Here is a 23538-nt window from a genome sequence, read left to right on the forward strand (position 1 = left end):
TGGCTTGCTTAATGATAAAATCAAGCTAACTTGCTTAGAAAACAAAACCATGCAACAGAAGCACGAGACATGACTCAAAACAACAACAAAAAATAACTATGGTGACATGAGACCTATATGCTCCTCAGTGAGCTCAGTGAGCTGGTAACACCCTAAACATGTTCTTTGGCCCCAAGACTTGCACCAGGGAACCAAAACAATAAAACAATAGTAGAAAATAAGGACTACGACCTGCCCAGTGGTGTCATCAAGTTAATAACTCCCAAAACAGGCTCTGAGTACACAAAAAATAATCACTTATGGTAAGGTGACTTTTCAAAATGAAAGACCCTCATTGCACTGAGAACTGAAAATATTTTTTCCAAAGTGCTATGATAAACCTGGCCTGACCATACAGGGAGGGACAATCAAACTTTCCTTGCTCTACGTGGAGGAGGAACTAATGATGGAAATGTGATGTCTACTCAAGAGAGACGATGAAGACCTTCTCCTCCCCTCTCTTCCTCTGATTATAAAAATGTAACTCACTAAGTACCCAGGGCAGCACAACACTTGCCTGCCCACTTGTGAACCTTACCAGTGCCCTATTCCAATAAATTACTTCTTATCTATTACTTTGTCTCTTGCTGAATTCTTTTCTGCACTGTGACATACAGGACGGTGGGGCCAGAACTCTTTGGAGCCCTGGAAATGACACCTAACAGTTTCACTCTGATTCTGCTAATTGGGCTTCTGTCTCATTCCCAAATGTAAGATCCCCTGTGGGTACTACTGTTCCCAAGTTCCTGTTTGGCAACCTGCCTCAAGCCCCAGATCCTTCTTAGGAGTAAGGACTAGGCTTTCTCTTGCCCGGCTCCTACCCAGAATTGGAACACTCCCCCAGGCTCAAAGTCTCTGGCTGGGCTTGGCCACTAGAGAATAGACTCCTGGAGCCAGCTTCCTGTTTGGATTTCCAAGTATCACCTGCCCCATGTTCTTCACGGCTGGACTTAGCAGCTTTTTGGAAACATTTCCACTTCTGTCTTATGGCCTCCTTTCTGTGGCCAACTGCTCTCCTGAGCTGTAGGCAAAGATTGCCATAAGACAATTGGGTAGATTGAATTTCCTTTGTTAGCACCTGCAAATTCATCAGTTTGCCAAGTACAGATATCAAGTCCATTGGGTATGTTCACGATCCTTTCTATTCTGCCTAAATCAGTAATTGGATGCATCCTACAATTCTGTGATATGGCCATGGCTTTACCCAGTTAATGGATTCTGCAAATGTTCTATTTAAATTGGACTTCCAAATGAAATCCTCTTTTAAATATACTGGAGAGACTGTTCAAAGAATCTTATTCTGATTCTTTCGCAAAGAGTGGGTAGCAATATTGTGCAATGTAAAGTACCTTATGGTTTTCCCTGGTGGCTCAGTGTTAAAGAACCCACCTGCAATGCAGGAGACACAGGTTAGGAGTGTCTTCTGGAGAAGTGTCTTCTTGAGAAGATCTTCTGGAGAAGGAAATGGCAACCCACTCCAGAATTCTTGCCTAGGAAATCCCACGGACACAGGAGCCTGGCGCGCTACAGTCCCTGGGGTCGCAAAGAGTCAGACATGACCGAGTGACTGATAATAACAATAACAAAGTACCTTATATAAGACTCAAGTTCTTTCTCTGAGGCCCACCTCTCAGAGACTGTGACCTCGGAAAACCATTATACAGTCTTCTTGGAACTTTTTCTTCATCTGAGAAAAACAATGAAGGTAATTTAGTAAATTCTAAGGTCCTGTCTACTTGTAACAATCTGTGATTCTTAATAATTGTACCTTAGCATGCATGATTTTGCATATTCAAAATTTCTGGTTAGAAGTTCTCAAAAGTAAGTACACTGGCATGAAGTTTCTGCCTGGGGATTTACTCTTTTGGCTTCAATTTTTATAGACTGTCCTTAATGACCTGGTATTGTCGTAATAGTTGCCAACTGTGGTACACTTCACAGAAGAGAAGCTGCCTTACCTCCAGAGAGGAGTTTTTCATTTTTGAAAATAATAGAAAGCCAGGTGGTTGCTTCTGAAGGTGGACCAATGGGCCAAGTCACCCTAAGGAAGGTCAGAACCGGATGCCAAGCAAGCATATTTGAGAGCAATACTTCTGAGAAGTAGGGACAGTGGTAACCTGCTCTTTTCTACTGTAATTAATGGGGAGTCCCTGTATATTTGTATTAAACTCTTTCATCTTAGGGTTGCTAAATGTTTCATAAATGAAATTAATTCAATTAAACTTCACAGCACCACCTTGAGGTAGGTAATTCCTCTTTGGGATATCACATCTTTGCCTGCTGCGATGTCATGAGCAGATTATACAGTAGTGCAGATTAGGACAACTAATAACAAGATGAGTTTAGATAAACTTCTAGAGTTAAAGGTCTCAGGTGCTTTGCAAGTAAGCAGACTGGAGGAACGAAGACTGGAGATGAAGTTTGAGGCAGCTCATTGCCAATGATGACAAGCAGAGACATCACGCTCATTTTGAGTTCCACTTTATGTTGAGGACACATGACCCTGAACTGGTCTTTGTGACCCCTTTGTGACTCAGCTCCTACAGCTCTCAAGTGGGGGCAGTAATATTACTCATCTCCTTACTTCATAGAGATGTTGCAAGGAATAATGTTTGTAATCTGCTGTGGAGTTCTCAGATGAAAGGTGGAGGTTAATACATGATGAAACATGATTACCACTTATCTTCACACCACCTAAATGGGTTAGGATGTGAAGAAGCCACAGGCCCAGAGTCCTGGCAGAAACTGGAAGTGTCATCATTTCTATTTTGCACCCATTATATACACCCAAAGAGGTTGAGAAATAGAGCAGTGGACATGCTCCTGAGACAAATGAAAGCAAACTGAGACACCAGATCAGCAAAGAGGCAGCTAATTTTTGGTTTTCTTCGTTTTTTCTTTTCCATTCTTATTTGAAATGGAGTATTTGAGAGAGAATGGCTGAAGCAACATTTTCTCTTGGGAATTCCTCTCAATTCTAAGTTATCAATATATAAATATCTGTGTATTATTCAGTTTCCTAAGAATAGGCTCACATGTATGTTTTTCAGAGGGCCTTTGCTTTCAGTCTTCTTTGTTAGTAATGTTTTCTCTATCTCTCCATCTCCATTTATCTAGGTTGGCATGGAGCTTCCCACCTCCATGAAGTCTTCTTTTCCTAACCCTTCCTGAACTTTCTCTGCCACTCTTTTGTAGTTAGCACTTGTTTTGGAATTCATATTTTGGTGTTTGTCTTGCGTCTTAATGACTTAGCTCTTCCGAGGTATATTAACTCACATTCTTCATCAGTACAAGTTGGCACAATGAAGTGAATCAAGCAAGTGTTAAAGAAATGAATGAAAGGTCTCTGTTAGAAAAGTGTCAAGATTTGAATTCGGATCACACCAAACCCACACCAATGTCACATTATACTCTGTGAGGCACATCCAGTGGAGAATATATTTCAAATGGGTGATATTAAGGAAAAGAGAGACTGATTTAAATAATAAAACTTTTAACTCCTTGGGTAAATTCTAGGAAGTATAATAACTGAATTGTATGATAAGGTGTTTAATTTTGTGAGAAATTCCCAAAATGTTTTCAAAGCAACTGCACCATTTTTCATTCCCATCAGCAATGAAACCTTCTCCTGTTCCACATCCTTGCTGGTATCTGGTGTTTGCAGTGTTCCAGATTTTGGCCATTTTAATAGGTGTATAGGAATAGTTCATTGTGGCTTTAATTTACAATTCCCTGATGGCATAATCAAATGAGGTGATTATAAATAACAAACACAAAAGTTATCTACTTAAATTATTTCTTGGTTATTAGTTTAGCCTTGATTATTAAATTCCTTGTTCCTAAAATGTATGTCTACACAAAAACCTGCACATGAATGTTTATAGCTGCCATTCTCATAGCCAAAACTTGGAAGCGACCAAGATGTCCTTAGGTGAACAGATAAATACACTGTGGTACATCCAGACAATGGAGTAATATTCAACTCTAAAAGAAATGAGCCATCAAGACAAGACTGGAAGAACTTACGTGCATATTACTAAGCAAAAGAAATCAATTTGTAAAGCAACATATTGTATGATTCCAACTATGTAACATTCTAAAAGCAACATGTCACTGATTTCTGTGCTGGCATTTCCCAGTCTGCTCAGTGGGAAGGTCCAGAATGGTACTGACTATAGAGGTCACTGTAAGGATTGTAAATATGTGTGAAAAATGCTGAGAATAGTGCCTGGTATGTGGAAGTGTTCTGTAAGTGTTCTGTTTCCTTTTCATAGACTGTAGCTCCGTTTCTAGGTACACGCATGCTTACAGACCAACAGTACTAGACAAGGAAGGAGGCTGCCCATGAGTCATGTGGGCTATAGATGCACTTGGATATTTTACCATTAGAACTTCTGGAGGGATGTGAGGAAACTCATTGTTTCAAAGGCCTCAGTTCTCCTGGACCATGTCGTTGAAATGATTTTCCACGGACTCCTGGTTTTCAATAACAGTTTTTTTTTTTTTTTAACTTTCTTAAGGACTGATTTTGCTATTCAAGTTCGGCTTAAATATTTCTATGGCATAATCAGATCTGTTTAATGAGGTTAAGTTCGTGTGCAGTTTCTTCTGAAATTCTTAGTCAATTACATACTCATCTTAACCCCACAGTGGCACATGAACTGCCAAGTGTATTCAGGAACCCAGTCAGAAGGAAAAAGTGCAGGCATTGCCAGTTCTAGACAACAGAAGGAAACACTTGTTTCTCACTTGCCCTCTACCACTGGCATAGTTTTACCACTTCACATACAAACATTCCTCAATCCTCATAAGTTGAGACAGTTTGAAGTCTCTTAAATATTTACATGACTCTTGCTAGAGCTCTAAAATATTCACTTACCCTTTTTTGAGATATAATTTTTTTTGTTGTTGAGATACAATTCACAGTTATCAAGTCTACCCTTTAAAAAGCATACAATTTAGTGAGTTTAGTATTTTCACAAAGTTTTGCTGCCATAACCACTATCCAATTCCATCCTCCTGAAAAGAAATCTCATACTCTTCATATTTTGATTTTGTGATAAAATGTTTTATTTATGTGGCTAAGTTGCACTAATAATTTTTAGAAATTTAGAGAGCTGCATGTATGTATAAATATAGCAAATTATAATAGGCTTTTTTTAATGCTTATCTTAGTGATACTTTACCATTTGTTCAATGTTTTACACACACACACACTTCAGTCTTTGACTTGCTAGGATTTTTCATATCAGATTGGTGATATCAGTGCCAACATCTGTGGGTAGCCTGAAGAAGAGTGGGTGGACACAGTGAAGGTAAAAATAACTCACCTTTATTGAACACACACTGTTTCCCAGGCACTACCCCTCACACAGGAGGTAAGTTCTATTGTTATCATTTTTTATTCTACATGGGAGCAGATAGAGGTTTCTGGAGCTTATGAAACTTGTTATCCCCATGTGGCATAACTAGGAAAGGCCAAATTTGAACCCAGGCCCTCTGAAGAGGGTGGCAGAGAATGAGATGGCTGGATGGCATCATCACTGACTCAGTGGACATGGGTTTGAGCAAACTCTGGGAGATAGTGAAGGACATGGACACCTGGTGTGCTGCAGTTCATGGGGTCACAAAGAATCATAACTTAGTGACTGAACCTCCAAAGTCAGAGCACTCACCCTTAAACACTGTGCTCTAGTGACTGCTGTTAAATTGGATGTCGAGCTTAATTATGATGACAGTCCTTGATCAGAGCTGTACAATATGCTTCCCCAAGCCCGCATTCAGCTCCTGCAGGTTAAATGCTTAAAGTGAGGCTAGCACAGATGAGCAGCTAGATTGTTTTTTTTTTCTCTTTCAGAGCAGACATGAATGTGTGTTCCTTCCACAGTACTGGGACTTCTGATAGTTATCTTAGTCTTCTAGTCCAGCTCTCAAAATAACTAAACACCTTTTACCACATTTGTTTGTGTATTCGAATCCTTACATCAGTTGGAGGGTAGCAAATATGACTTGATTTATACATGTAGTCTCTGTGCTCAAATAATGCATGTTGAATGAATGTCTGAAAAAAATTTAAAAATGAGTAGACTCCTAATGAGTTCAACCACCAGTATTTTAGTGAGAGGAGACGGCATGGTATAGTTTGCTTATACATTTTTTTTCCCTGCAAGTTTCTCAAAAAAGCAAACTTAATTCCACATACACATTGAGTGGAATATTTTTTTACACACACAGAAAAATGTGATTTCAAATACCTTTTGAATAGGATTAGTCATAATTTTTACCTTTTGTAAGCAAAATGAATGAAGATCCTATTAAAAGTCGATGGATTAGGGCTTTCATGAATCAAATAAAATCTGCAGCTCTGTTAGCTTCCCTCCTACACAGTTCCCTAGTATCTGTGAAGGAATCTGGGAGTCCTTTTGCCTGTTCCCCACTCCTCGGAGAGGTCCTGCCAACTCTGCATTGTCCCGCCGGATTTGCAGTCAGATGTCTTGGGCTGGCAGGCACTGTGCAGGCAATGAGTTCTTTCCCTGTAAGTTGGGTACAAAAAGACCAGCATGGGAGCAGCCTCCTTTGGGACAGCGGCTTAGAGAGAATGCAGTTAGCCAGGAGCCGGCAGAAATTCCTCCAAGCAGAGGGTGGCTCGTGGGAGGAGTTCAGTTTGCTAAGTACTGTCATTTGCTGAGAGAAGGTGTGTGCTCCAGAGCGAGTTTTAACCTGGAGGGTTGTTAACGCATTAACTCTTTCAGTCAGCTGGAGACTGAGAGCGGCGGAGGCTGGGCGAGCTCAAACTCAACCTGGACGCATCTGTTGCGGAAGGTCAGGGAGGAGTGGAATCGCTTTTCCATGGGGGACCACTTTGAGAAGGGCCAGCACGCTTTGCTCAATGAAGGAGAAGAAAATGAGATGGTAAGATTCCAGCCACATTCCGCCTCTTTCCATTTCCACTGCCCAGCCTCCAACACTCACACACACACACTCACACGCTGACACGCTTATACACACTCATACACACAAACACATGCTCATACACACACTTCTCTGAGATTTGATTCTGGCACTATGTGAGAAAAGACAAGGTACAAGAAACCCTCCTTTCCCATAAATGTAACCTCTGACACCAGAAATCTGGTAGGCTTAAAAATATTGTATTCATTTTATCAAGAACGTTTTGAAGTAGAATTGAAAGGGAGAGAAGTACAATGCCGCTTTATGATTTGTTTCGAGTCTCATCAGTATAGCCAAAACCTACTAATTTTAGCAAATCCCTGATGTTGGGAGCAGCATATTTTCGGATAGGAGAAACTAGCACATCTTCAGTGAGGTAAGAGGGCAATGGGGTCCTGACCTCCTTCTCTGCTCATGTATCTGTGTTCACAAAGATGTCTGGGCAGAAAACAGATAAAAATATTAACAATTATCAGCCTACGTACGTTTCTCTTTACTTCTAGAATTTTACTTGTTCTCTTCATACAGATTGGTTACAGAAAATTTTCTGGAGTTCACAGTCTCTTTTATTTTAGGTATGTTCCCATCTGAGAAACTAGGAAAATCAAAGATGATTCTTATGCTCTTGCTGAAATTAAAGCTGTATTTCTCAATTACAATCTAATCAAGAGAGAGTTAGAAATGTGTACTTCTGTTAATAAGGCCGTTCTGCTAATTGTGTAAGCACAGTCTTTTATGCCAGTAGTGGTGTAATTAAAATGTTAAAATGTGAAATTCTCATTCTACAGTAGCATTTTTATTTTCCTGGAGTAAATATATAAGTAACAAACCCAAAAGATATTTACTTAAAATTGTTTTCTTGGTTAATTGCTTTAGCCCTGACTATTAAATTCTTTGTTCCTAAACTGGTCTTTCAAGTCTAATCTGCTTACCTGTTCCTATAGCAACAACATTTTTTGGAACTTCAAAAGTAGATCCCTTCTACTATCAAAGCTGAAACATTTATAAGGGAATCAAAGTCTCCCAAGTTTATGTGGCTTTCTTAACTGTCTCCTTATTTCTTTTGGATTTGACTACCAAATAACAATTGCCTTTAGGCCCTACACAAATGTCACCAGAAATGACCTTCTGATCCATGTTTTTGATCCATCCCTTTTCCTGATCCATGCCTTTCCCTCTAAAGTGTTTTCCCTATGTTAAGAAACTTAGGAAAATTCTCTATATTAAGTTGAAAACCTGATCCTCATTTTAAATATTATTCACAAGAAGGAAAAGTCTGCTTCCCTCTAAGGGTTTTTTATTCTCCCTCAAATCCTCAGCTGGAAACACAACTACTCTTATCCTGTACACTCACTTCTTCTCTTCCACAGCTTGTCATTCCAGAGTCACGAAGAATCATCTAGTTGCTGGCAGGACATTTCTAGTGCCAGGGAAACTAGTCTCCCTTTTGTCGCCTACGTATTCTACTGAAGCAATGTTGTCAGTAGGCCACCTTCACAATGGCATCACTCAGTCAGCACATTTGGATGTCAGCTTAGTTTTGCATGCAACTGAAAGCCCAGTTAGGAGAGGGCCTTTGACGTGGAAAGCACACTGTGTCTTCTGGAGAGGAGTCATCTAGCCGCCAGCCTCAGCGGAGGTGCAGCAATTAGTATGCACTCTTGAGCTCTCTAGCCTGCTCAGCCTGGAGAAACCTGGCCACCTGCCTATTACTGTGTCTGACACTGTCCATGTTAAACACACCACCCCACTCCCTTCACCCAGAGCAGCAAACATCAAAAATTAGCAAGATATCTTGAATGTATGCCACACATTTTAAGAGTGATTTTTAGTTTAAAAAATAGTTTTTTGCCCACAAACTAGCTTAGTATTCACTACACCCTGTGCTGTCTTCTTCAGCTTTTGCAGAGGATATAGTGCTCCTTTTCTTTTTTAAGTTGTACTGCAAGGCATGTGGGGTCTTAGTTCTCTGACCAGGGATCAAACCCACACTCCCTACAGAGGAGGCACAGAGTACTGGCTGGACCCATACTGTAGTCAGGAAAGTCCTGGATATGGTACTCTTAATAGAAGAACACACTTCCTCCCTTAACTGAACAAAGTCTAGGAGCATCTGATCTGCTTAGATCCCCCAGGATCTGTTGTTATAGATGGTTTGTATTTCCTGAGTCAGTCTGTCTCCTTTGGCCTCAATGTTAACTCCTTTTAGCAAATCAACATCATCTAGAAATGTGTCACACCAAGTGTTTATAGTTTCTGGCTTTCTAATTACTGCAAGTTTCAAGGGAAAATAACACTCAAGAGTTTAGCCTTCATGTCAAATAAAGAAGAACGGAATATGTCCAGGCCTAATGATGCCTGGTACTATCTTCCAGTCTAGAACTAATAAAATAAAAACTAAAGAGACAGTCTAGGTGACCTAAAATTAATATCCTCAAGTGTAAATTGAGACAGGAGCCCATGGAAGAAAGCAATTGTTAGGAGGATAAGGGAGGAAAGGGGGAAAAGTGAACTTCAGAGAAGATTTACCCAAATGACTGCCTCTGAGAATCCTCAAAAAGGAGACCATCTGGCAGACATCACCTGAGTGGGACCAGAAATCAGGCTTTCACTAGCCTTGGGCTAGCCACTTGCCTGCTCTAGCCTCAGTTTTTGTGCCTATAAAATGGGTGTAGTCCTTTTCTTACTTGTCTCACAGGGTTCTTATGTAGAAGTGTTTGAAGAAATATAAAATTCTGCAGAATCATAAGCTGGTGTCTATGCAAAGATAAAAGTCAGGGCTTCAGCAGTTAACCAGTTGAATGAATACTGCCACCTCCCTCCCCACCAAATGAGGTCATCTCTTCTTATTAAATAATAAGTGAGGAATATATACTTTTATTCACAAGTTATAGAAACCATTTATAAATGGAGAGGTGCTGAGTTTCTTTATTAATAATCAGCTTTGTAGTACTTACTTTGGAAAATACCCACCAGTCTTAGGACTCAGTTTCCTTATTTGTAAAGGGAGAGCATCAGATGGCCTGGGATCTTAAATTCAGATGTTACATATTTATATTTTGAAAGGTCTTAGAAACACTGAGTGCTTGTTGCCTTATACTGTGACTGTACAAAGATGTGATTTAATTGATTCAAACTTTATTCACTATTATATTTAGTTACACTCTAGTGAAATCAGACTCCTTCATGGGGAAGTGCTTTGTTCCAGTGAGACTTTTTTAAATAAATATTTTTGTTGGTTTATTTAGTTATTTAACTGTGCTAGATCTTAGTTGCGGCATGCAGGATCTTCCGTCTTCACTGCAGCATGCAAACTCTTTAGTTCTATCATGTGGGACCTAGTTCCCTGACCAGGAATCAAACATGGGCCCCTTGGATTGGGAACTCAGAGTCTTAGCCACTGGATCACCAACGAAGTCTGAGACTTGTTTTAAAAATTGTGTTCCCTGATTTTTTTCCTTCCTGGATTTTAGCAATTAAGAAAGAAAAAAAAGCCTTGAAAACTTTTTCTGATTATAAAGGTAACATACATTTATTGTAAAATACGTTGCAACGACATATAAAAGGTGTAAAGAATGAGGTAAATATGATTCATGAACTTTCCAACCAGACATGATCAATATTATTATATTGGTGACTCTCCTTCCAGACTTATAAAAAATGCATATACAGAATTTATCACTTGCTAGCATTTCACTATATTTTAATGCTACCTATATTCTTTCAATTGTTTTTATCTGTTATATCTGTGTCATGGAAATACTACGTAATGGTATGCTACTGTGCATCTCTTCTCAACTCTGCACTCAGTTCTGCCACATTAGTAGCCTGAAATGAATAACGTTGGGAGTATTTATGCCATAGAACTCAGTAGGTGCTGCAGAGAACTTCTGTCTGCCCCACCTGAAGGCTTGTTGTTAACTTTATACCCATACACTACAGCACATATTATTTCTTCAAGACTTCTCTCCCTCCTCCATACATGCCTGAATAAAATAAGAATACTGAGATTCCCCTGGTGGTCCAGTAGCTAAGACGTCACACTTCTAAGTCAGGGGCAGGGTTTAATCCCTGGTCAGGGAACTAGATCCCACATGCCACAATGAATACTGAAGATCCTGCATGACGCAACTAAGACCCAGACCAGCCAAATAAATAAATATTTTTTAAAAAGGATGTAAAACAAATAAGAATATTGTATTTGGATATCATCCATTTATGTGTACTTTTATCATGCTGAATCAAAAGACGGTCACAATCTACTCTTAAAAGAATATATACACATTATCATAAATACATTTTTTAAATATAAAGTGGAGTCATTCCACTTATACTCTTTTTTAAAGCTGGCCTTTTCATTACACTTAAAATGTATTAGGGACATATTTTCCTTCTGATATTTACAGCTTCACATAACCATTTTAATGTTTAAATTATGTTTGGATGGACTACACTAAACCAAGTACATCTCTCATGTTGCATGCTTATGTCATTTCTAAATAATTTTTGGCTGTGACGGACAATTTTGTGCATGTATTTTTACATATTCATCAGAGCATTTCCTCAGGGAAAAGTCCTAGAAAAAGGTACTGCTGCTTTAAAGGGGATGTGTATTGTAAATTTTGATTGATACATGATTTTAATGTGAAATCCCTAAGATTGTGATTGTACCAGTTTATACTCTGAATAGCAGTCTTGTTAGAGAACGCTTACTTTCTCTACCATACTTGCCACTGTTGAGCACTGTCGGTCTTAACCTTTGTCTCATCTGGAATGTGAAAGTGATACTTTGTGGCCATATTATATTTTCATTTCCTTTATTTGAAATTTATCACACATCTATATGTTTGTCAGCATTTATTTTTACTAGACTATCTTACTGTTATCACTGATGTTATATCAACCAGTAGACTGGGTAACTAAAAATTTTCCAGTAGACTGGGTAACTTTTCCCAGTGAATATGGAAAAGCAAGAGCAACTCTTTCTGAACTTCCAAGTCATTGGGCGCAGCAAGAAGCTAGTGCCATGGGCACATAATATGGCAGCAGGGTGGTGTGTGGTCTTTGCCACATTGGAAGTCCTGTCGTGCCTTCAGCTTGAGTCAGGGACATCTGTCCTCAGCAATTATTGGGCTCACTCTGCCTAACACCAGGGAGCAAAAGCACCTCCCCCACCTCAATAGCCACTTATTTATTATGCTCGTTGAGCACCTCCGAGTTGGTTGCCAATGTTAACTAGCAAACCCACTGATCTCATAGTGGAGGAATTGTGTTCAGACTGAGACATTTTGTCAGCTGAAATGTTCAGGAAGCCGGGCCACTGGCCAAGTCTAGTGTCTTTATTCTTGATTCATTGCTGTAGAACTCCCATGAAGTCAACTCATCTTTGATTGAAACTCTTGAAGAGTAAGATTTAATGGCTTCTTGAGAATAGGGGACCTGCTTGGTTCACCTTTCTATGGTCTCCGTCTCCCCTTTCCCCAGTCCCCAGACTATAGTACAGTGCTTGGCACAAACACTCAGGGCATAGCTGATGGCACAACACCAAGCTCCCTTAACCTGCAATTTTGTATTCGGGGAAGAACAGGGAGGCAGCGGGGCTCAAAGGGTGAGATGATTTGAATAAAGGGAAACCTAGGAAATTCATGTTGTTTATTGGGGATTGTCAGTCATCTTGTGAATTTATCAATTGACTGCTCTCTCCATCAATCATAAACAAAGCGTATTCTTCGGAGTTAATTAGCCATACTACACTATTTTCCTGTGAGATACCTTATTCTACTCTTTTATCCGTTCATGTATAAATTCAACAAATATTTACCAAACCCTTCCTCTGTGCCAAGCATCCTCTGTGCTAACCAAAGAGGATTTCAAGTGAATAGCAAACAGTTTCTGTTTTCAAGGAGTTCAAAGATGAATGGGCAGAACCAAGTATGTAATTCGTGGGGCTCAGTGCAAAATAAAAATGAGGTACCTCTGACTCAACAATTATTAAGAACTTTAGGATGACTTTAGCAGAGCATCCTTCCAAGAGCAGAGCCTTGTGTGAGTGCACAAGCCACATGCTCATGAAGCTGGTCCTACAATTGGGTCAACTACGGGTGAAATGTAATGAAAGTATGCTGAAATAGGTATTGTTGTGAGACTTTGCATACAGAGCCATGGGAGTGCAAAGAAGGAACAACTCAGTCAAAGAGCAATCCAAGGGGAAAAGAGGGCATTCATTTTCTCTGGAGGGGTAGATTAAGGCCAGATTGTGAAGGACCTTATGAGACATCCTAATGAATGTACATTTTGTCTTTTCCACAGATTCCCAAACATTGATCCATGAAAAAAACAAATCAGAATCAAGTTGGAGAGTGCATTAAAAAAAAAAAAAGATCCATAGGTCCCCATTCCAGATCTACTAAATTAGAATCTTTGATGATCAAGCTGGACTTAGTGTGATATCAGCCTGACGGGCACAATGGGGAAGCCATTGGAAAATCTGAAACAGGGAATTCATATGGTAGGATCTTCCTTTCCAAAGGATGTGACATCAGAGGTGAGGAAGTTTGCTTAGAGGAGGAAAGTCAAGGAAGGAGTGTTTGAAACAGTCCAGGTAAGAGATTCAGGATGGAACTACAGCTTGTTAAAGAGGATGCTGAGTGGAGAATGGATTTAAGAGATATTTAGAAATTAGAATGAAAAAGACTTCATGATCCATAGATCATGGGATAAGCGAGAAGGGGTGAACAGGATGAGTAGTTACTAAGGAAGACTTTAAAGTTCCTACTTTTCCAGTGGTAGAAAGATGGTGCTATCACTTAATCCTACAGGGAAAAATAGGAACAGGTCGGGAGTGAGGATGGCAATAGCTGTAGCAAATACTTACATGGTGTTTGATCTGGACTGGGAACTTTACAAGGTAATGACTTCTTTAACCCTCTCAACATCCTAGGAGGAATGAGTATCTCTCTTCTACAAATGAATAAACAGGCACAGAGAAATTAAATGGCATGTCTAGTTTCGTCTGGCTCAGGAAATAGAAGGCTATAGCCTGGCTTCCTGCTTTAAACATGCAGCTTACTGCCTCTGGTTTTGTCTAATTTTGGACACACTACTTTAGTTGTTAATGGTTGAAAAACAGCAGGGCATAATTTAAAGAAACACCATGTTAGGAATCTGGAGACCAGCACTGTGGTATTGGCTCTGTCGTTATTAAAGTAGATCATGGTCACCTCTCTCTGATGTCACTTCATTTAAAAGATGGAGATAATAACACCTTACTGATTTGAGCCAGGGACCGATGCAGATGGTTTCTTGGGGTCCTTTCCAACACACATGAAAATATCTTTCAAAAAGTTTTAAAACAAGTGGATAAAATATCTGTGAAATGTCTTAAGAAATTTAAGTGATATTCTTGAGTTTTAAAAGTACTGTGAATTGTTTTCAGTCATGAAAAGAAGGACATATCTGGGGATGTTACAGTAAGTGGTAACTGGAAATTTATGGCAGTTGCTTTATGAATTACTCATGAATAAAGGAACCAAGAGTAAAACTGTCAACAAATAATTAACCAAGGCTGAATTCTACAGCTTCCTCAGGCCCACAGAGGATACAGAGCATAGGGACTTGGCCTTCAAAAGAGTTGGTGATTTGGCGTTATGTCCAGAGGAAATTCACCCCTAGGCGCCAGTTTCAATACTTGTGGCTGTTTCAAAGCCTTATGAAGACTAGACAGAGTGAGACCACCTATCTAAATGGGCTACAGGTATTTCTAGATGCCCATCAAGTAAACCTTGGTGAATTACCTGAAAATCACAGCTGGGTAGAGTTGGAAGGCATCTCAGAACATCGCCTCCTCAAATCTGTCCTCAGCCTGAGGCTATTCTTATGGACAATGAGCACAGTTATGCCCTAGATATCCCTTCAGATAAAAAGCAGAAGGAGGCCCAAATGTGCTGCGAGCTTTTCAGAGAAATGTTATGTCCCTCAGGCCAGGACACTTCATGATTTTAGTGGTTGTACACACAGGGCTCTGGCTGAGACTATAATCACCTTAGTATTTCCATAATTTACTAGCTTCTTGGGGGGAACCATGGCTGCAGGATTTTGAATTTCTGGATTTTTGAAACTTTGAGTCTCAAGATCAGGCTTGATCACCAAGCATGATAAGGATCTCTTAGCTTAGGTGCCACATTCCCCTGTGCAGGTCTTTCCCTTAGTCACTTCTAAGAGATAGTTTTTTACTTTCCATTTTCTCTGATCACCTTAAAATGGCCTTCTTTCTCTTCCCAGAATATTTTATATACTTTATTTTCCAGGAAAGTGTCTTCACCCTAATATCTGGTCTTCAGAGTTCTGCCCATCCATCAGAACTCATCCCAAATCTGACTTCCTTCTTTAAGCCATCTGGGAGTCCCTGGGTCACAGTTGGTCCCTTCCTGAAATGTGTTTGAACTCTTACAATAGCAATTTCGCTGGGTTTTATAATAGAGTGTTTTATCATATTTTGTAATAATGTGTTTATCTTTCTCCTCCAACAGATTGTGAGTTAGTATGGGCAGGTACTGCACCTTATTTCATGCCTATGTCTTACACAGAACACCAGCGTTACTTAATGTTCTGATAAGATGAACTAAAGACTGTGCAAGTATTACAACTTTTTTTTTTCTTTCCTAACTGAATTAAGTTGTTACACCAAATTTTTACAAAAAAAAGTACCAAGAATATATAATTTGTCCAAATCTGGAAGCTAAGAAGCAGTAGAAACAGATCTTGAAACTTGGCAGGTTGATTGCAAAACTGCTACTCTAACTCCAATAGTTTCCTGGTTGCCATTACTGTCACCACCCTTACCAATGCCACAATCTCTGTTACTGCTGTTGCTAACCATAACTATCCCTACTACGACCACCACCACCACCACTACAACTAGTAAATAAGCCCAAGGTAGTGTGTATTAGTTTAGCTGCTGTTTCACACTTAAGGTTCATTTTGAACTTGTTAGAAACAAAACTTTCAGGTCTCTTTTATAAAAGTCATAGCTTTCTGATCTTTTGGGCATAGAAGTGAACAGAGGCACAGGCTCTGGAATCAGGTCACCCAGATTCCCCTGTAGTTTTCAGCCATCCATGCCTGCCAGCATCACAGAAGTGGTGATGCTCTTGTCCCTCCACTGGTGTGGGCTCCTTGGCTTTTTACTACTTGACTTGTTGCTAGGCTTCTAGTAGGGGCACAGGGGGTGATCCTAGCCAGTCCTTTTGTATTTGGGCTTCAGGGAATGATGCTTTGTCAATATTCTTGTTCGTCCTGTCCATGGCAGCTACTTCTGTCTGTCATTGGCCTTGGGTGGGAGTTTCTTGCTCCTCCCTTCACAGTTGCTTGAGTGTGATTTTGTAGACCCAAGCTTGGTAAGTGGTAGAGGATCCACCCAGCATCAATGCATTTTTGCTTGTGTCAGAGAGGATTTCCTACTTACAAGTAAGTGACCTTTGTCCATTTGGTCCTGCTTGTTTTAGTCTCAGACTTTGCATGGGGGTTTCTAACAATTCCAGCATTACATATCTCCAGGTACTAAGGCAATGGAAAAAATAAAATTGTTTCTCAATAATACATAGAATTTTTCTCTTCTCTCAATAAAATAAAAGAGCAATAAGACTCATATTTTCTTATTGTCTCTGATCGGATCATCTCTTTTCAAGCTTATTAGTGTGGACAGGAGAATATCATGGTTTTAATCACATTCCCAGTCCAAGAGTCAGGGTCAGAGGCAATTCTACATGAAGCACATCAGCAGAGGATGGTAGGAGGAGGTTTGCAGAAGAAAATTGGAGTACTGGATGCAATTACCTGGAGTAAAATAAATGGGAATTGGAAGGTCTAGACAAAAAAGTACAAATGGACAAACAGAATTTCTCTTCTAGTCAATAGATAGTAGTGTAGCTGAACTGAACAAATAAAGTTTAAGTGGTTAGATCCCCTGTGATTTTTTTTGCCTGAGCAAATGTAAAAGAGCTTTTCTGAAGGTATTTTACATATCTAGAAGAGGAGGAAAAGGGCTTTAAAAATATATGTTTGTTTTTCCAATTTTATTTTTATTTTTAAAAGTGATTTAAATTGAAGTATAATTGATATGCATTATTGTATTAGTCTCAGGTGGACAGCAAAGTAATCATGTTCTCTCTCTCTGTATATATATCGTTTCCCCAACTCTTTTCTTTATAGGCTGTTATATTGAATATAGTTTCCTGTTCAGTTCAGTTCAGTTCAGTTCAGTCGCTCAGTCGTGTCCGACTCTCCGTGACCCCATGAATCACAGCACGCCAGGCCTCCCTGTCCATCACCAACTCCCGGAGTTCACTCAAACTCATGTCCACAGAGTCGGTGATGCCATCCAGCCATCTCATTCTCCGTCGTCCCCTTCTCCTCCCGCCCCCAACCTTTCCCAGCATCAGAGTCTTTTCCAGTGAGTCAACTCGTCGCATGAGGTGGCCAAAGTATTGCAGTTTCAGCTTTAGCATCAGTCCTTCCAATGAACATCCAGGATTGATCTCCTTTAGAATGGACTGGTTGGATCTCCTTGCTATACAGTAAATCCTTTTTGTTTAACTGTTTTATATATGGCCATGTGTATCTGTTAATCCTGTACTCCTAATTTATCCTGCCTTTCACGTTTGGTAAGGATAAGTTTGTTCTCTATGTCAGTGATTCTGTTTCTATTTTGTAAATAAGTTCATTTGTATTATTTTTTTAGATTCCATGTATAAGTGACATCATATAATATTTGTCTTTGAATTACTTCAATTAGTAACAATCCTTAGCTCCACCCTTATTGCTATTTTTCTGATTTTAAAAGTTTGTTTAATCATATTTACTTATTTACAAAACAGAAACATATCCACAGACTTAGAGAATGAATTTATGGTTACCAGGGGGAAGGTGGGGAGGAAGGATAGAGTGGAAGTTTGGGATTGACATGCACACACTAGTATACTTAAAATAAATAACCAGCAAGGACCTGCTGCATAGACCAGGGAACGCTGCTCAGTATTCTCTAATAACCTAAATGGAAAAAAAATTGAAAAAGAAAATGTATATATAATGCATAACCGAATCACTTTGCTGTACACCTGAAACTAACAACATTGTTAATTAACTATGCATCAGTGCAAAATGAAAAATAAAATAAAATAATTTTTGTTATAAAAAAATTAATTTTATTGTATTCAATAATTAAAATGTGCACAATATAAAAATAAAAGAAGAATCACAATGATGCCGTCATCCAAGGCAAATACCACTAGTATTTTATTTTATACATTTATATTTCAGACTTTTTTTGTTTGTGCTTCATCTTTTTTCAGTTAAATTTGAAATCATACCGCATAATTATGTTGTTTCTCTTCACTTAATATTATTACATGTATTTCTTCCACGTTATTAAAAATAGTTAAGCATTATTTTAATGACTATATAATGTTATTTAATGATTACCTTATTCTTATATACATAGGTTACTTTCTACTGCTACTACTAATAATATTGTAGTAAATATCTCTGCATATAAATCTTCTCTGTGTTTTGTATTAGAGGAATATTTTTAAAGACAAGTCTTTCCTAGTTCTTAAAATCATATTTTTTGGAGGGTCTGCGCATTTGTAAGGCCAGATTGGCTAACCCTTCTCAGAAGCAGAGATTTAGACTCAAGTGGAGCTGCAGGAAGGGATATGATTTTGACACTCAGAAATGCCATTTTTGCCATTCTCCACCCAGGAGAGGAAGTGCGTAATAGAAAGCTGTGATGCTTCTATTTTTCCAAAAGCTTTTCAGGCAAAAGACATCATGTGCATATGAAGGGTCAGTTCTGACCACAAGGAGTCCCATGTTGCAAGGGTGAACAGGGCTGGAGCAACAGGCTAGGGAAACTTCATATTTATTTCAGAAAAGTTTTCTTGCAGCTTCCCCCTGCTCTGTCTACCCTAGGAGGAATAAATAAAAGCTAGACTCCTTAATGTCTTGGTAACAAATTCCAATCCCTTTGCCACAGCTACAGTATCTATTCTTTAATAAATGCCTGATTATAGGGCTTTCAAACCATTGGGAGAAAAAACCAATTATCTTCCTTCTGAAATTTTACAAAGATCACAGAGCAGAAAAAAAAATTATTTGAGTTAACATCATTGAAATAATTGCCTACAAAGGATTCATATATAAATTAATTGGCAAATTGAAATAAAAGAATATGCAAATAAAATACTTTTTCATTTTCCCAAGGAGGATATACTTTTGTATTTAATTTCTCATAGATAATTAATCAACTATTCACTGCTGTATGTTCAATGCTTAGAAAAACGCCTGGCACATAATAACTAAACAGTATGTATTTTTGAAAGACATAAATGAATGATGGAAGAATGTAGCTTGTTACAGTTAAATTCCAAAATAATATAAAATAGCATACAAATTAAAAGATAAAAAATTATTATAATTGAGAGAAATAGATGCCTGGTTTACTACACTTCACTTTACTTGTTCCACAGAATCTCAGGTCAAAATCTTCTTCAAAGTTTATCTGACCTTCTCCTGCCCCTTACTTCATTCATCCAACCTTTCTTTAAGTGCCCTCAGAGAGAAGGAAACTTATAATAAGACAAATCATTTCCTTGTAAGACAGAGCTGACTATTAAAAAAAAATAAAACATTTCCTTGTGTTGAACTGAAATATGTTTTTATTAATCTGAATTTATTAGTCTTCTTTTGTTTTTGGTGACATCCTGAAAAAAAAAACCAGTTTCCAGTTTTACAAGTCAGGTATTTAAAAACTGTTCTTATATTTCCCCTGCCCTACCCTTCCAGGTATCTTGTCTCCAGTCTATACAGTTTCTTTAATCATTCTTCATGTTCTTTGAAATCTACCTCAGAAAATCTTGGAATGATAATTAGAAGAAGCTACCTTCTCTTACGTAATTCTTTCTTTGAAATAAACAGAGATTCTTGGGTAAAAGTGCATCTACCAGGAGGAACACAGAAGTGCCACTTACTGTGTCACTAAGGTTGTTGATGATAAGGAGTTCAGAGCAGCCTGTTCAGATTCAGACAGGTCTTGGAGCAGGTTTATTCTGTTACCAAGTTCTGTTTCTCTGCTTGCCACTTGAAAAATCAATACTCAAGAGACAAGTCTTGGTTGGAAAGGAAAGGTTGCTTTACGAATAAAGTTGGCAATTTGGATGGAAGGTGGTTTTTGTGTCCCCAAACCAACTGAAGATTCTACTTGTCCCAAGTAAAGGGAAAAGGGGGAGACAATCTCAGTTAATCACTAAGGGGGTCAGATTCTTTGTCATGTTTCCATTCCATGAGGATTCGCTGACTCCCCCTGAGCTTTCTTTTGATGCTATCTTGCCTACAGATTAGATAAGGGGGATGAAATATATTACAAACTGAATGCCAAGTTCCAGAGAATAGCAAGGAGAGATAACAAGGTCTTCTTAAATGAACAGTGCAAAGAAATAGAGAAAAACAACACAATGGAAAAGACTAGAGATCTCTTCAAGAAAACTGGAGATATCAAGGAACATTTCATACAAGGATGGGCACAATAAAGGACAGAAATAGTAGGGACTTATCAGAAGCAGAAGATATTAAGAAGAAGTGGAAAGAATATATAGAAGAACTCTATAAAAAAGGTCTTAATGACCCAGCTAACCACGATGGTGTGATTGCTCACCAAGAGCCGGACATACTGGAGAGTGAAGTCAGGTGGGCCTTAGGAAGCATTACTAGGAACAAAGCTAGTGGAGAGGATGGAATTTCAGCTGAGCTATTTCAAATCCTAAAAGATGATGCTGTGAAAGTGCTGCACTCAATGCGCCAGCAAATTTGGAAAACTCAGAAGTGGCCACAGGACTGGAAAAGGGTAGTTTTCATCTCAATCACAAAGAAAGACAATGAGAAAGAATGTTCAAACTACCGTACAATTGCAGTCATCTCACACACTAACAAAGTAATGCTCAAAATTCTCCAAGCTAGGCTTCAATTGTACGTGAACCGAGAACTTCCAGATGTACAAGCTGTGTTTCAAAGAGGCAGAGGAACCAAAGATCAAATTGCCAACATTCATTGGATCATAGAGAAAGCAAACAAATTCCAGAAAAACATCTACTGCTTCATTGACCACACTAAAGCCTTTGACTGTGTGGATCACAACAAACTGTGGAAAATTCTTAGAGATGGGAGTACCAGACCACCTTACCTGCCTCCTAAAAAACCTGTATGTAGGACAAGAAGCAACAGTTAGAATTAGGCATGTAACAACTGACTGATTCCAAACTGGGAAAGGAGTAAGACAAGGCTGTATATTGTCACCCTGCTTATTTAACTTATATGCAGAGTATATTATGTGACATGCTAGGCTGGATGAATCACATGCTGGAGTCAAGATTGCCAAGAGAAATATCAACAACCTCATATATGCAGATGATACCATTCTAACAGCAGAAAGCAAGAGAAACTAAAGAACTTCTTGATGAGCGTGAAAGAGGAGAGTGAAAAACCTGGCTTAAAACTCAGCATTAAAAAAACTAAGATCATGGCATCTGGTCCCATCTCTTCATGGCAAATAGGTGGGGAAAAAGTGGAAGCAGTGACAGATTTTTTTATTTTTGGGATCTAAAATCACTATGGACGTGACTGCAGCCATGTAATTAAAAGACACTTTCTCCTTGGAATGAAAGCTATCACAAACCTAGACAGTATATTAAAAAGCAGAGATGTCACCTGCTGACAAAGGTCCACATAGTCAAAGCTATGCTTTTTCCAGTAGTCACATACAGATGTGAGAGTTGGACCATAAAGAAGTCTGACAGTGTCAGTCACTCAGCCATATCTAACTGTTTGCAACTTCATGGACTGTAACCTCTGTCCATGAAATTCTCTAGTCAAGAATACTGGAGTTGGTAGCCATTCCCTTCTCCAGGGGATCTTCCTGACGCAGGGATTGAAACCAGTTCTCCTGCATTGTAGGGCAGATTCTTTACAGTCTGAACCACCAGGGAAGCTGAAGAATTGATGCTTTTGAATTGTGCTGGAGAAGATTCTTGAGAGTCTTGGACTGCAAGGAGATCAAAGGAATCAATTCTAAAGGAAATCAACCCTGAATATTAATTGGAAGCACTGATGCTGAAGCTGAAGCTCCAGTACTTTGGCCGCTTGATGGGAAGAGCTGACTCATTTGAAAAGATTCTGATGCTGGAAAAGATTGAAGGTGAAAGGAGAAGGGGTCAGCAGAGGATGTGATGGTTAGATAGCATCACCGAATCAATGGACATGCATATGAGCAAATTCTGGGAAATAGTGGAAGACAGCTGAGCCTGGTGTGCTGCAGTCCATGGGGGTGGCAAAGAACTGGATATGACTTAGCACCTGAACAACAACAATGCTGTGGTTAAAGTCACTCTTTTTTCTTTTATTTTAAACTTTTTATATTGTATGAGGTATAGCTTATTAACAAACAATGCTGTGATAGTTTCAGGCGAACAGCAAAGAAACACAGCCATACATTTTCAAGTATCCATTCTCCCCCAAACTCCCCTCCCGTTCAGGCTGCCACATAACACTGAGCAGAGTTCCACATACTATAAAATAGGTCCTTGCCGGTTATCCATTTTAAATATAACAGTGTGTACATGTTCATCCCAAGCTCCCTAATTATCCTTTGCTCTATCCTTCCCATCCTCATACCTGGCAACTATAAGCTCTTTCTTGAAATCTGTGAGTCTCTTTCTGTTCTGTAAGTTCATTTGTATTATTTCTTTTTAGATTCCACATGTAAATGATGTCATATGATATTTCTCCTCTGTTTGAAGAATCAGTCATTCTTTAACTACTTAAGTTGTCATTCTTACTCCTTTTAATCCAGGAAAGAAATCAATAAGTTAGACAAAGCATTGTGTATATTCTGTAGAGCATAAAACATGTGTTAGGTTAAATGTTACCTAGTGATCTCATTTTTATAATTGAAGTCTGAGGGAAATAGAGATGGACAAACAGAAGAGGGGTTAAAAAAAAAGTACTTACAATTTTTGCCTAATAATTGTAACAGGAGCATTTATTGACTACTTACTAGGACCTATGTCCTGTCATAAGCACTTTTTCAAGTGATACTTCAGTTTGAATCTATAAAAACCCTATTAGGTAGGTTGTCTCTACAGGTGCAACCATTACATGTTTCTGATAGTCTACTATGGTGGCGGTCTCCACACTAGGGACTGTGGATAAGATCTGGCACACTGATTGTTTTAGAAATAGAGTTTTATTGGAAAACAGATCCCTGCTTTTGTTTATAGATTGCCTCTAGCTGCTTTTGCCCTACTCAGCAGAACGGAGTAGTTGTGAGGGAGTTCGTATAGCCCACAAAGCTGGAAATATTTTCTATCTGACTTTTCAGAAAAGCTCTTTTCCTTTCTTTTCTTTTCTGGTCTTATTCTTTTTTTTTTTTTAAGAACGACTTTTCCTTCACTGCCATAGTAAAATGTTACTTGTTAAGATTGCGCACATTTTCTTTATCCA

At 38.9% G+C, this 23538-nt stretch overlaps 1 protein-coding gene across 3 annotated transcripts in view; it reads left to right on the forward strand.

The window, feature by feature from the left end:
* The first annotated feature begins 6627 nt into the window (after positions 1-6627).
* ATP13A4 (ATPase 13A4) overlaps positions 6628-23538 on the forward strand; it is a 136854-nt gene continuing 119943 nt past the window's right edge. The window contains exon 1 of one of the 3 annotated variants that reach the window (XM_055407733.2): positions 6628-6951. In XM_055407733.2, the coding sequence (XP_055263708.2) occupies positions 6889-6951 (63 nt within the window). In that variant the 5' untranslated portion in view covers positions 6628-6888. The remainder of the gene's footprint in view (positions 6952-23538) is intronic. The other 2 variants (XM_055407726.2, XM_055407718.2) reach the window with 2 other exon arrangements.

Source organism: Moschus berezovskii, chromosome 1 (assembly GCF_049115385.1).
Source record: "Moschus berezovskii isolate FMDL1 chromosome 1, NW_MosBer_1.0, whole genome shotgun sequence".
NCBI classification, from domain to species: domain Eukaryota; kingdom Metazoa; phylum Chordata; class Mammalia; order Artiodactyla; family Moschidae; genus Moschus; species Moschus berezovskii.